Raw genomic sequence first — 14262 nt, forward strand, 5'->3', positions numbered from 1 at the left:
GGGAACCCTTTTTTTTTTTTTTTTTTTTTGGGGGGGGTTTTGGTGATTCTCAAAATTTCAAAAAAAAAAAAAAAAAAAAATTAATTTTTTTTTTTTTTTGTGTTTTGAAGTGGTGTTGTGGTGATTCTCAAAATTTTAAAAAAAAAATTTATTTTTTTTTTTGTTTTGAGAAACTAACAAAAAGAACGCATTTTCAACAATTTCAAAACAAACACTCAAAACACAAAACTCAAAATGAATTCAAAACTCAAAACACAAAATTGAAACACAAAGAGAACACCCCCTAAACAATTTGGTCTTTTACTTGAGAAGATTGAAGGTTTTTTGATAAAACTCTTGGGGTAGAAAGGTTTCGGAGAACTTATAGCAATGAAGAAAATAAAAAAACAATTCAAGACAGTCATTGCAGAAACAAGGGTCATGGCCCCCACCATGTCGAATAGCCAAGATAAATCAAGATAAATGACAATATGTTTACAGACAGTATTTACAGCATGTTTTACGTAAGATTTTTTAGAGAATGTGGGGTTAAAATGTAGAATTAATCTATTTGCACAATGCTTTTGTACAACACTGTTGACAATGTTGGATGTGGCAAAAAAGTGTTGGCTCAAAAGATGAATTGTTTTTTATATTGTCCAATAACAACATACCATGAGGCATGTTGTCAACAATATTGTCAAAATCATTGTACATCAAGCATTGTTCTAAAAAGTATGAAAAAAATTATGGATCCACATGCAAAACTATTTATTGGAAGAATATGTGGTTGACACTGAGTTCCGAGAAAAATTAATTTTAACCCCTGTTTGACGCTATTTTTTTGAAACAAGGTTTTTTGACGCTACTTTTTTTTTTTTTTTTTTGAAACAAGGTATTCTACATAAACGCATGCATTAAAAATTGTGTGCCTTTGAAAATATTTTCTTGCTGACATGGATACATAGATGATGCAGATGTGGACCCATTATACTGTTGCAAGAAATAAATTGGGTAAATTTAAGGGTATCAATCAGACGCTTATAGATTCTGTGACTTAAAGCATGTGCGAGCCTCATTTTTCTCAAAACAAAGATAAAAAAAATTAAAAAAATAAACGCATTTTGGAATACTGATTTGACAAAGAATGTGTGGTTAAAAAATAAGAAAATAGCTTTGGGTTTGCGTGTAATATTATTTTATTGAAAATAAGAAAGAAAAATATATTTTTGAAATAATGGGGTACCAAACAAGCTGTCAACATTACAATTAGCAAATAGCATAAAACAATACACAAATAAAAGGAGATGTCCATGCAAATGGTAAACCTAGGCTCTGACCTCGATAAAAGATAGTTAAAAAGGATAGAAAGAAGTGGAGGAAAGAGGTTGCAAGCCATTTTTGTGTAGAGTTTCAAATCTAGGGGGTGTTTCCCATTTTTATAAAAATGAGAATGAAAAATATAGTCGAGCTCCACACAAGATAGAAATTCAAATTTGGTGGCTTGATGTGATGGATAATGATCATATTTTTCATTTTATTGGGGGAAGAATGGGAAACAAACATGAGTCTAATATGCACTGCTGGAAGTTGGAGTAGGGATGGGGGAAAAAATAAATAAATAAATAAACAGACCTAAATAAAGAAAACGACAAACCAAAAATAAGAAAAGTAACATCCAAAACATAAAGCTTATCATTTAGGATCAAACCATGTCATCTTTCAAATATTGGCATACCTTTCCTGCTTGTGAAAAGAACTCATAAACATCTCTTTCTGTGGCCTTCAGAGGCATCTGCAAATGAAAAATGTTGGGAAATCAAATAACAGATTAACAGTATTCTAACCATTTTCACATACTCATTCCAAACATAAACAAAGTGTGTGACTTGCAAAAATTTCTGTGTTTGGTCCTTGAGATGCAAGTACAATCCGTCAAACAACAAACCTGGTAGGCAAAAACAGTTCTTTGGTCCCTTTCTGGATCTGCTTCAGGCTCTGTTGCTTCTTTCTTATCCTTGAATCTCCTGCATTATCGACTCTGAGCATAATAAGTATAAATCCAATTATAGGAGAAGGCCAATATAATTATATCAGTGGCCTCTAGCCTGCTAGAGATTTGTTGTAAGAACATAATCTCACACCCTTGTTTTTAAGACTTCCCGGGTTTAATGAATTTTCACCCCAAAAACTCCATGCCAGCATCTTCCTCGTAGTTCGTTCCAATTTACATGGCTAACTCCTAACCAGAAGAGTGATTTTAACAATAAGTAAAGAAAACAGAAAAGAAAAACAACCTAGTGGATAATTTTTCGACATGCCACAGTGAGCCCATTTCACTAGACATACAGCAAAATAAACAATCTGACCATTTGCCAAAATAATCATTAAACACTCACATGCTGGAAAGCAACAGAACAGAAATAACAATAGAATGAGTGAGAACGACATTTGTGCATTTCGAAAAAGCCAAGCAACATAACTAGGTAATCCACAGCTCCATGACTATATCAAGCTCACAAAGTCTGACAAAAATTTATCAAAGGAAAGCACAAGGATCAACAGCTTGATTATTTTGAAGCATAAACAAATTGATATTTTTAATTATCAGATAAGTACTTTTTTGGATCAACCTGTAGTTGGAAGGACCCTCATTTGTTTAAGACATTTTGAAATTATAAATAAAAACTAAATTTGTGCTGTGCACATCAAGAAAATTCCTCATTGATATTTGAAATAAATAATTAAAAAACTCTTTCAAAACTCAATGTAGTAGCCTGAATGAAAATTTACAAGCCACTCTTCTGTCAACTATATCTAAGCAACAAATTCATATGGAGGTTGAACACTTTTCTAACTTACATTCATTAATCACTTTGCATACTCAAATATATTACTGAGTTTCAATATTTCATATAACACACTAAACATATTCACAATATGTTAATTTCAGATAATTTCTAAAAAGCAAAATTGCTGTTTGCAAACATGGAGCTTTAGCAATTTCATCTCTGAAGTTAAGAAACAGTTGGAAAACTGATACAGTTCACATAAGAATTGCAAACACGAAAAATTCAATATATCACCGATCAACATCTCAGCTCGGAGGTAAGAAAGCAACCTCAAATCCAGCTACGCAAAACACTAGAAGGGTGGAATCGTGAGCCAAGTCTAAGAACCCGGAAAGAAACAACAGAGCTAATCAATTCGGTGAGTGGAAATTTCAACTTCCTCAATGAAGAAATCTCTGAGGTGTTTCCTTGTTGAAAGCCCATTAAGATGTGAAATAACCCATCAACTTTATCAACCCAAGTAAAATGTTATATGCTCTATGCATAAATTTATACTTCCCTGCAATGACACCATTTTTTATACATTTTGTTCATGCTTCAAACCTAGTCACAATGGATACGAAGAGAAATCATTCAATAAAAACGTACATAGAACTTTCTACTTAAATTCAAATTTCAAACCCTGGACAGGTACTAGGGTTAACCTAATCTCCTAAATCCAATTACCGGCAAGCCTCAATGGTTATAAGGTGAGACAATCTTAACTAAAATAAAAGCACAATAATTTCCAAGACATCAAAAACTGAAAATCTTCGAGTTCAATTGTCCAAGACAAACCGTTAACAGAATATTCGAATTTCAATAGCTCACCTCGCTATAATATATATAACAAATCAAATTCTGATAGGAAACACAAACAAAATAACCACAATCAAAGGCATTTCATCAGAAAGTCACAATTTCACCAATCAAGTAACTCACTCTTGAGTTAGTACCATAGTTAGAACCATGACAAGAGTTCGCTACAATTTTGAAAGTGAAGAACAAATCAAGGTTTTTAAGTCAAAATCTCCAAGCCCAATTTGGTTTAAAAGCAAATGAAAGACTGATGAAAGAACAAATAAGAAGCATTTCATTAAAGATTGGCTTTATTAAGAGAAAATGCAATAGACATCACCTGCTGTCGCGCAGTTCATGCTCCCTTCCTCTCATCAAATCCCTATCCCTTTCATGCTCCAGCGTAGGTCGACTCCTACTCCTCGGCCTCTCCTTTTCCTTTTCCCTTTCCCTTTCCTTTTGCACCTCCCTCTCTCGCTCCTTCCCTTTCTCCCTCTCCCTCTCCCTCTCCCTCCTCTCCTTATCCCTTTCCCTGTCCCCTTCCCTCTCCTTATCCTTGTCTCTCTTCTCCCTATCCCGTTCGAGTTCCCTCGAGCTCCGCCTCTCTCTATCCCTTTCCCGCTCCAAATCCCTGTCGGAACTCCTACGCCTCAAGCTCCTCTCTCTATCCCGGTCTCTCTCTTTTTCCCTATCACGCTCACGCTCCCTATCGCGGTCTCTGTCTCGCCCATTCTCTTCATTATCCCTGTCTGCTCGCGATTTTTTGCCACTGCTCTTTCGATTCCTCTCTTCTTCATCCAAGTCATTATCTTCAATCCTGTCTCTTCGTCTGTAACCCTTTTCGCTCCTGTCTCTGTCTTTTTCCTTGTCAGAAGTTTCCTTTTCGGCGGTTTTAGACGGGACGTTAGTTTCTTCCACCGCCTTTTCTAAGTAATCATACTCATCGAAGTCCATCCTGCTGCAGCTAATTCAGATTTGTCGATTAATGGCGGTCAGGTTGGTCGAACCGCCAGAATTTGGATGACTCTCCAGTAAAAGGAAGATTGAATTAGGGTTTTGGAAGATACAGAAATAGCGGTGTTCCCTTTAGGTCCAGTTTGGCATGATTTTACTTTTGCTTTTGCTGTTGCTTGTAGAAGAGTATTTTTAAGAAAGCATTTTCTATTTCAATAAATTTTTAAATCAACTTCATTTAAAAGTTCTTCTAATTATAAAAGTACATTTATAAAATTAGGGTTTGTTCGGTAATGACTTTAATAATTGATTTTTTGACAGTTGTGAAAAAAAGTAAATTCTATTTGTGAGAGAAGAAGTGAAAAATAAATGTTTGAATAGTGAAATAACGATCAAAAAATTGATTTTTTAGTTGAAAAATTACTATCAAACATACACTTAGCCCCCGTTTGTTCTCATTTTTGAAAGAATGTAAATGAAAAATATAGTTGTTACGGATGTTATACGAGAGATAGAAATTCAAATTCAGTGACTTTATATGATGAATAATGGTCATATTTTTCATTTTAATGAGAAAAAAATAAAAAACGGACCGGGACTTAGTTGAACGAGTCTGAAAGCTTTTTTTTAATCCCAAAACCTCCCCTTGACATTTCAAAAACCATACCAATCAGGCCGTTAATCCATTTATAGGTGATGTGATTTTAAAAATCATTAAAATAGTGTAATGTTCATAGGTGTTGTATTGTCGGCACTTGTCTGACTCTTTTTTAATAAATTGTCCAATTAAAATTTGACACATGTTTCTTATAAAAAAATTTGTCAGTGACTATGTTCATGTACCATTTTTTAAATTAAAAAAAAAAGGGTTGAACCTCAATCTTGAAGGTCCTCACCATCTTGCCTTTAGAATTTTGTGAGGGAGGTAAATTGCGAGATGTGCCCCAACAGGTCAGGGAACAAGAGCTACATGTATACTGCGCCTACAAAGAGTTCAATTCCATGTTTCAGAAATCGAGCACCCACACTGCGACTACCAGCAAGGCGTAAGATAATCTCACTCTTATCCTTTACACCACTGAATTATGCCCCAAGGGCTACCATTCTCTATATGTATGTGTGTATATGTACGCATGCATATTATTATTATATTCCATAACTGTGTGTGATTGTGTATATAAACTTTTTACTCGAGTATGTTTAGCCCTATTTGATAATCATGTTTACAAAATGATTTTTCTACAAATTTAATATCAACTATATATTCGCACAATAAAATATTTTATACATAAATCCATAACTTTTTCTATTTTTAATCACACGTTCTTTTGAATATTATTATTCCCATCATTATTTTTCCCAAATAATAGTTATCAAACAAGGGGCTTAATTGGGAAATTTAAAAAAAAAAAAAAGAGGATTTGAATAATTTAAAAGCATTTAGCCCCTGTTTGAATCCTATTATTTGAAAAAAAAATACATTTTTAATTATTATTTTGATATCATTTCAATCACATATTCTTCAATTAAATAATATTACACGTAAATTTAAAACTTTTCATTATTTGTTAACCACATATTTTTCATCAATACACTATTCAAAAATGAATTTTTATGAAAAGAATGAGGCTCAAACAAGGGTTTAATGTAAACTTTTTGAGACTCTTTGAAAGATTGATACATTTAGTCAAGATTTTTATAGGCTTTCAATATTTCTCTTTATGTATATTCGAGCCATGATTTAAGAATTAATTTTTTGTATCAGTTATATTTATTTTCACTTTCCTTTTTCTATTTCTCTTTATTGTTTATCTCCATTTCGTATGCTGACAAATTTTTCCCATCCAATTTTTTCTGAAAAATCAATTTGTAATTATATTTTATAGGACATCGTATTGAAAAAAAAAAAAACTAATTTATAACAAATATCAAATTTTTTTATTTTTAATTAATTTTATAGGATTTTTTATAAACAAGATTTATAGTTAAATTTACTAAAGTCGAATTTTTATACTTCAAGAAGTCAAGATTTGTTGATTATATTGAACATTAAATATTTTTTTTATCAAAGAATAATAAAATTTGTCTACTAAAAACTCTCATTAATTCAATAGAAATCTATAAATTTCACGAATTCCACAAAAATCCACCACTTAAAAAAATAAAAAATAAAAATGCACTTCCTTGATTGTAAATATTTTGGTATGTGACAAAATAGTTACTTATTGCAGAACGTGTGAAATCAAATGATTGAAAATAAATTGTGATTTCAGAGACATGTGGGTTAAAGTTGTATTTAAAAGGTACCATAGTACGAAAAATAAATAAATAACGATAAATAGAGATTTTTATATCCTCGTCTAGCTTTCCAAAAATTCCTAGCATGGATGTTTAATGAGATTTTTCCTTTTTTTTTTCTTTTTTTTTTTTTGGGTGTTGTGGACATTCGTTTTTAGTTGTATCTATTTCTTTTTTTGTTGGTGTCGTTGAACTTTATGGTTCGGCTCATTGATACACCTGTTTAATTAAATAAATACAGGTATTTATCTTCTAAATACTATCTTCAAAACGTGTGAATATAATTCATTTTCTCACATCAATAACTAACACTTGGACAGTTTTTATAAAAATGAATAATGGGGAGATTTGAACTCAAGGCCTTTGTCTTTTCGATGTAAACTCGTAACAACTTTGGCTGCTCCACATGAGCAATTTGATATAGAGATATAAGATCAATTTGTCCCATTAAACTTTCAATAATGTATAATATGTTGACATCACATACAATATGAAATAGCATTCTCTACCTTGAATTTTTTAGGGTTGTTAGGTTGAGAGAAACGTTCTATAAGATCATTCCAAATTTTCTCGACATAATTCATTATCTCCATCTACTGGGGGAGTCACGATAATAGAAGTAGGACATCAAAGCAGGTCAATGAATTTTGCATACTTTAATTTGGGCTTATGATCTTTATTAATTGCGGTTATTGAGCAACTATCCACCTAATTTAGCCCTTGTTTGAGCCCAATTATTTAAAAAAAAATGCATTTTTCAACACTGTTTTGACATCATTTCAATCACACATTTTTCAATGAAATAATATTACACGTAAATCCAAATTTTTTCCTTATTTTTAACCACACATTTCGCATCAATACACTATTCAAAATTTCATTATTTTCCCAAAAAGGGGCTCAAACAAGGTCTTAGTGTAAATGTATTGATTGTCGAGAAACCCAATTTGAATACAGTTGACCCAAAGAAATGAGATTCCAAGCCTATTTGTGATCGATTTGGATTGTACGTAATCAATAGAGCATTAAGCTAGAAGTCAGATCAGGGGCAGACATAGAGATTTTGAATTAGGGGGAACAATCAAATTCTGTACAAATCAAATATTTTGTTCTTGATTTTTTAATGATTCATATTTGATCCTAGAAAATGCAGATTTACATTTAAAAAATATTTTTTCATTAATATTTTGCTCATCATTTTCATCTATTCGATTTTGAACAGTCATTTTAGTAATATTTTGCTCATCACAAGAAAATATATATTTATGTTTTAAAAAAATTGTGTATTTAATACAAACAATCAATTCGAGTAATCGAAAGGAAAAACATATAACCAATATTCAATACTAATAATTGATCAAACAAACACAATTCACTGAATATAAGTTAAATTTTATATAATCAGTTTAGACATATGCTACACAAATAGGATAGGAGAAAATGCAAATTTAGGTTCTAATTAGTTAAAAACTTGATTGAAAAGTGATTTTTTGTAAATGTGATAATTTTAGAGAAATTATGAACAAATTTTTTAAAATTAGAAAGATTAATGTTTTGGTAAAAAAACGTAAGTGAGAGAGTAAGATAGAGTAAAAGAAAAAAGAGAAAATTCAAATTTACTGTGATTTTGCCTCTGTTTAGTAGGAATAAAATTAGATTTTTAGTAAATTTTGATAAAAATTAAAAAGTTAAGGAATCCATGAAATGTATTATTAAAATTAATTGTTAATTTTGATTTAGATTTTAATCGATATCAAACAGAACTTTATCAAAAAAAAGAAAAGGAAAAAACAAGAAAATCTCAAAAGTTAGAGAGGTCAACTGACCCCAGGACCCCCCTTGGTCTGCCCATGAGTCAGAGGAGATTTCGCGAGTTTCAAGAGCTAGAACCAACATTTGAAAAGTTAAACTCTAACTTTGGAAGCTAGCAACACGTCAATTATAAACAAATGTGCAGGATGAGAATCGAATAGTAAGGACTAGAGCAGGACAAAAGAGAAAAATTTTGGAACTGTTCTCTTCGTGTTTCAATTTGTAATTTTGAATTCATTTTGGATTTCGTATTTTGAGTGTCTATTTTAAAATTGCTGAAAAAACGTTACTTTTGTCATTTTGGAAAACTGTTTCTCAAAACGTAAAATTGGAAAAAGCGTTTGCTTTGAAATTTGGCAAATCGGTTCGACGCCATGAGAACTAGTAATGTGTCACAAGAAATTAGTGCCAGAGGCTGTAAAGATATGGTCCTCTTGTATACACCCCATCAACTATGTAACCATATCATTTCTTTTTCCTTGCATATTGAATGTATCATCCTTCTTGACATTAACATGCAACCGATGAATGAGAAAAGACAATTTGGTTTGTGCTTTTTATTCTCCTACTTTCTTTTTGCGTCTTTTTTCCTCTAAAATTGAAGAAGTATATCTAGACAATTTCCCGAGGTATCCCACACAGGACTAGAGTACATTTTGTGACTTCAGTTGACAACTTTTTTTACTAGACATCCTAGCATGCATCAAAAAGGATCTTATCCCTATAATCCATTGGTTTCTATTCTAATATCACCATCAAATCACATGAAATTAATGATAAAGAAAAAGAAAAATGGATATCAGCAGGCATCATCAGCCCTCATTTGCCCTGTCCATGGTGATCACGGTACATTAATCCAAATCACAGCATGGCATTTCAAATCACATTGATTAGAAAAATGAATGAGAAAGAACAAGAAAGTTCAAAAGCATGGCATTCCAAATCACATTAATCTAAACCACAGCACATTAATCCAAATCATTCTAACAATGCATGGACTTAGATAATTTTCAACAATTTGATTCAATGAAGAAAGGAATGCATAGCAGTGGAAATATAAACAGCAAGTGTAGAAAAAGAATCTCTCCCTAACTAATTTACATAGATAAATGCAGAATAAACCAACTCGCTCAATAAGCAAAATTCTAATTATTTCCTTCTAGACGATTCTTCTGTTGCTTTGTTACAAAATTCACATGGTCTTGCCTCCTGCCAACACTCCAGTTGAGCTGTGCCTGTAAGTCCAAATAAGGCAGGGAACATAAATAACATAGAATAAAACCAAATAACCAGTTACATAAGCTATTGCTAAAGTTTTAGGTGCACCGCAAAAATAAAAAGTCATAGATACTACCAAAACAGTAAATTCCAAACTATAAACAAGAATTCGGCCAAATCTTGAATCCTAAACAAATGTCACTGAAGTTACTACTTTCCACCCCTGTTCCTGCCAACATTCTATAGTTGAAGCAATTCTATTAGATTCAAAACAAGGAAAAACAAATGAACTAGGGAATTATCGGGACAGCGAATTTCCATTTGCAAGTATCAAACTCAAAGTGAATTACAGGTGTAGCAAGAAATAGGAAAAGTTTTCCAAAATCTTGGTCTTAATTATACATATGCACAGAGTCAGATTCTCGCTATGAATCTTGTACCTAATGCTGGCAAAGCTTATTCCATTACCCATCAACAAGAACGTCAACCGCTTCTCCATGTCTCAAAACAAACATATCTTCCACAAATCTTGCATCTAATAGCAAATCTCACGTGACAAAACCAGCACATCAAAATCAGTAGAGCCTTGCAAAAGGATGTAACAGACCTTAATCGTGATCATTGCGGAAAGTACATATAAAGGAAAAATGCTTTGAGATTATTGGCTACCCTCACAACTAAAATAAACATATACATTGGCCTCATAGTGCTACACCAGCAATTAGTACACCGAGGCATCTAGATAAGCATCAAATTCGTGCTGATCAAAGCTCTACTACATCATCATCAAGGTAAAATCTATGCTCAGACCAAGAGAAGATTCTTGCATATACATTAAATACAATAAGAGCACCTAGAGAACTACAGGAAACTGAAAATAAGGTTGATGAATATTCTCATTCCAAACTCACAACATTCCAATCCATAGTAATTGGGATGCGATGGCAACCTAATTCCGAATATATATGGATGCCCATAAAGAATTAAACAAAAAAAGAAATGCTTACCCATCAGTAAAATTTCATCAATTTTGTTGGGACCGAATCTATTTCACAACTCACGGACTGCTTTCACAGGCACACTCGATTCTGGGTAAAATTGCAGGTGACCCATGATGGTACTGGATGTGCCTGGTTGAGAAGAGTGGAGTGGTGATGGTCCGCGATCGAAACGGTGGTCGACGACAGTGGAAATATGGTGAAAACGATGACTGTTAGCGCGATTTTGGGGGTGGTTGTGACTGTTTTCGACAACTCCGTGGCCAAGTGATGATAAGAGGTTGAAGAGGAAGGCAATGGGGTTCGAATAATAGTAGGGTCTAGGGGATTCGTGGGGGTCGATTGTTGAGGAAGAAGGCGAGGAAATACACGAAAATAGCTCTTCCACTTTAGCAAAAATTGATATTAGCCTTTGACCCATTAATTGAATGGGTAATTGGCACAAAACGTCCCTACTTTTGAATGGGTAATTGGCACAAAACGTCCCTATCTTTCAAGTTTATTGTAGAAAACGTCCATATCTTTCATTTTTTGACATTTTTGCCCTCATTTCAACCTTTCTTTGCGCTGGACGTCCTTCCGTCCATATTCCGTCAGTTTTTCCGTTAAACATTCGGGTAATTGGCACAAAACGTCCCTACCTTTCAAGTCTATTGTGGAAAACGTCCCTACCTTTCATTTTTTGACATTTTTGTCCTTATTTCAACCTTTCTTTGCGCTAGACGTCCTTCCGTCCATATTCCGTCAGTTTTTCCGTTAATTAAAAAGTAATTAGCACAAAACGTCCCTACCTTTCAAGTCTATTATAGAAAACGTCCATACCTTTCATTTTTTGGCATTTTTGCCCTCATTTCAACCTTTCTTTGCGCTGGACGTCCTTCCGTCCATATTCCGTCAGTTTTTCCGTTAATTAAATACAAAAATACATTTTCCTTTCCATAAACAAGGGTAAAATTGTCCTCACCCACTTCACCCCTTTTTCCCACCATCAACTTAGTCCATAAGTAACAGTAGCAGCAACATGAATCTGAAAATACTTTAAATGATTAAGTTAAATAAAGAAAAAATATCGTGAACACATTATATTTCACAATTCCACAACTACTATTGCTGTCATCTTGTGTCACTGGAAAATTTTAGAAAGACGTATTAAATGGGTAGTCACCTCCGTTCAGACACCTCCCCCGTGTGTCTCCGGGGCACAGTGATGATTTGTATGCCTGTTTGAATGGATTTATAGCGAAGGAGGTCGGCGCGCTACTACGAGATTTGACGGAGAGGGTCGATGATCTGGGACAAGGATTGATAGGGAGGATCGACGATCTGGCAGGGAAGGTCGACTATCTGATAGGGAGGGTTGACGATATGGGCCGAGAGTTGACGGGGAGGGTTGACGATCTATCCCATGATGTTGGAATACTATAGTCTTCCGTTGTCGACCTTCAGGATACAGTAGCGACGCTTAGAGGATATTTAGCCGGCAGACGATGGGGGGACAGAGGGGATGGCGGAAATCATGATCGAGAGGGTGGCAGAGATGGTGATAGAGAGGGGGGTCACCCACATTTTTGGCGTGATGAAACATTGGAGTCATTGTGGTTGTCTATGGAGGGGGTGGCCCCGATGGGGATGGGAGAGGGGACTACGGAGGGGGTGGACCCGACGGGAGGGGCGGAGGAGGTGGCCCCGGAGGTCGAGAGGACGCCCGGCGTGATTGAGAGTAAGAAACATGTTGTTGACGAGACGGAGCAGGTGGTCGGCAAGAGATTGAGAGTGCCGTCACAGTATGTTGTTTCCCCCTTCACGGCTGAGGCCAAGAGAAGGACGTTCATCGATGGGACGTACCCGAACTTATTCAGAGAGGTGGACAATGCCAAGTGGAAAGCGTTCGAGACAGAGTAGAGGAGAATTATCCCCGAGTAAGTATTGTATGATTTTAATAAAGCACTATACGCTAACTCGTCTATGCTTATTTTAACATTTCCCTGTTTTTTACAGAGTTAGCCGCACGATAGGTCAAAGGACGGTCTCGGACCCTTACAAGTGGTTCCACGATATCACCACTGCGGGAGCTTGGCTCCCTGACGATGTAAGTGAACTATTCATTTCGTGTTTTTTATGTATATATGACGTTGTGTTTATTAAATGAATAACTCATATTTTTTTGGTGTTTCCTGCTGCAGCACATCGACCTAGCCATGGACTTGCTGCAAGATCGAGCTCAAAGACATCCAAAATTATTTGATGTCGATGGTCGATTCATAGTAAACACCGAGTTCCTGTGTGCTGTTACCATAGAGTATCAATCGCTCGAACTTATGGGTAACGAGTACACGGTGCTAGAATATATGCTCGAGTGGGTGATAGGACTGTCACCGAGTGTCGGGGGAAAATCATGGGAGGGTTGTACACATATATACATTCCAGCGTGCATCAATAAACATTATGTTACACTGGAGATCGTTTTTGCTGACTCGACTATATATGTATATGTAAGATTTCAATTGTAAATTTAATTATTTTTGTAATTATGAAATAATTGTAAATTTGTATTCAATATATATAACATTCAAATTGGAAATTTAATTATTTTTTGTTATTTTACACGTATGTCGAGTATGGAACTATTTTTTTCATATGAATCATTATAAATACCATTTATCAAAAATAAATATTGAATATGGAAAATTTATAAAGAACAAATATTGAACAGTATAAAGTAATGGGAAATATTATTCATTTCACGTACCTGTCTAGTCATTATTTAGGGGAATTTGACTGGTACAAAATTGCCGAGTATGCCCTACGGTTCTGCACCGACCACACCTACGCGGTCGAGGAAACTCTTCGGTAGATGGTATTCTAAATGTACTTGGACGTCCAGGACCACGCGGTTCAACTGCTGGTGGTAACAAATTATGAAACGGGAGAATGTACTCGGGAACTTCCCACTCGACTTCATTCGACAGAGGAAATATAGTCTCGACATATGCTGTTCTCCAAGACTCAGTCGTATAATACAAGGTAGGGACGTTTTGTGCTAATTACTTTTTAATTAACGGAAAAACTAACGGAATATGGACGGAAGGACGTCCAGCGCAAAGAAAGGTTGAAATGAGGGCAAAAATGTCAAAAAATGAAAGGTAGGGACGTTTTCCACAATAGACTTGAAAGGTAAGGACGTTTTGTGCCAATTACCCTTAATTGAATTAAAGAAAAAATAAATTAAGTTAAAAAAAAACTTCACAGTAAAAAGCGATTTTACCCTTCAAACTGTTTGAAAAATTCTGTCTAACTGACCGACCAACGAACAGTCGCCAAAAATTTGACCGATCAACCATCGGCAACTACACCAACGTCGCAGTCAACGACCT

At 34.5% G+C, this 14262-nt stretch overlaps 1 protein-coding gene and 1 long non-coding RNA gene across 2 annotated transcripts in view; both read right to left on the reverse strand.

The window, feature by feature from the left end:
- The window catches only part of LOC111384767 (RNA-binding protein 39-like), a 12788-nt gene extending 8069 nt beyond the window's left edge, over nt 1-4719 (reverse strand). Inside the window, exons 1-3 of the mRNA XM_023009090.1 lie at nt 3949-4719; nt 1928-2006; nt 1718-1774 (exon numbers count right to left, since the gene is read on the reverse strand). Coding sequence (XP_022864858.1) covers nt 1718-1774; nt 1928-2006; nt 3949-4562 — 750 coding nt within the window. The 5' untranslated portion in view covers nt 4563-4719. The remainder of the gene's footprint in view (nt 1-1717; nt 1775-1927; nt 2007-3948) is intronic.
- Nucleotides 4720-9671: 4952 nt separating this feature from the next.
- Nucleotides 9672-11252, reverse strand: LOC111384773. The gene is made up of 2 exons (XR_002700958.1): nt 10898-11252; nt 9672-9907 (listed from the first exon to the last, which is right to left on the reverse strand). It is a non-coding gene; the product is annotated as an uncharacterized LOC111384773 (long non-coding RNA).
- Between the last annotated feature and the right edge of the window lie 3010 nt (nt 11253-14262).

The sequence above is a fragment of the Olea europaea genome, unplaced genomic scaffold (genome assembly GCF_002742605.1).
Source record: "Olea europaea var. sylvestris unplaced genomic scaffold, O_europaea_v1 scaffold2999, whole genome shotgun sequence".
NCBI classification, from domain to species: domain Eukaryota; kingdom Viridiplantae; phylum Streptophyta; class Magnoliopsida; order Lamiales; family Oleaceae; genus Olea; species Olea europaea.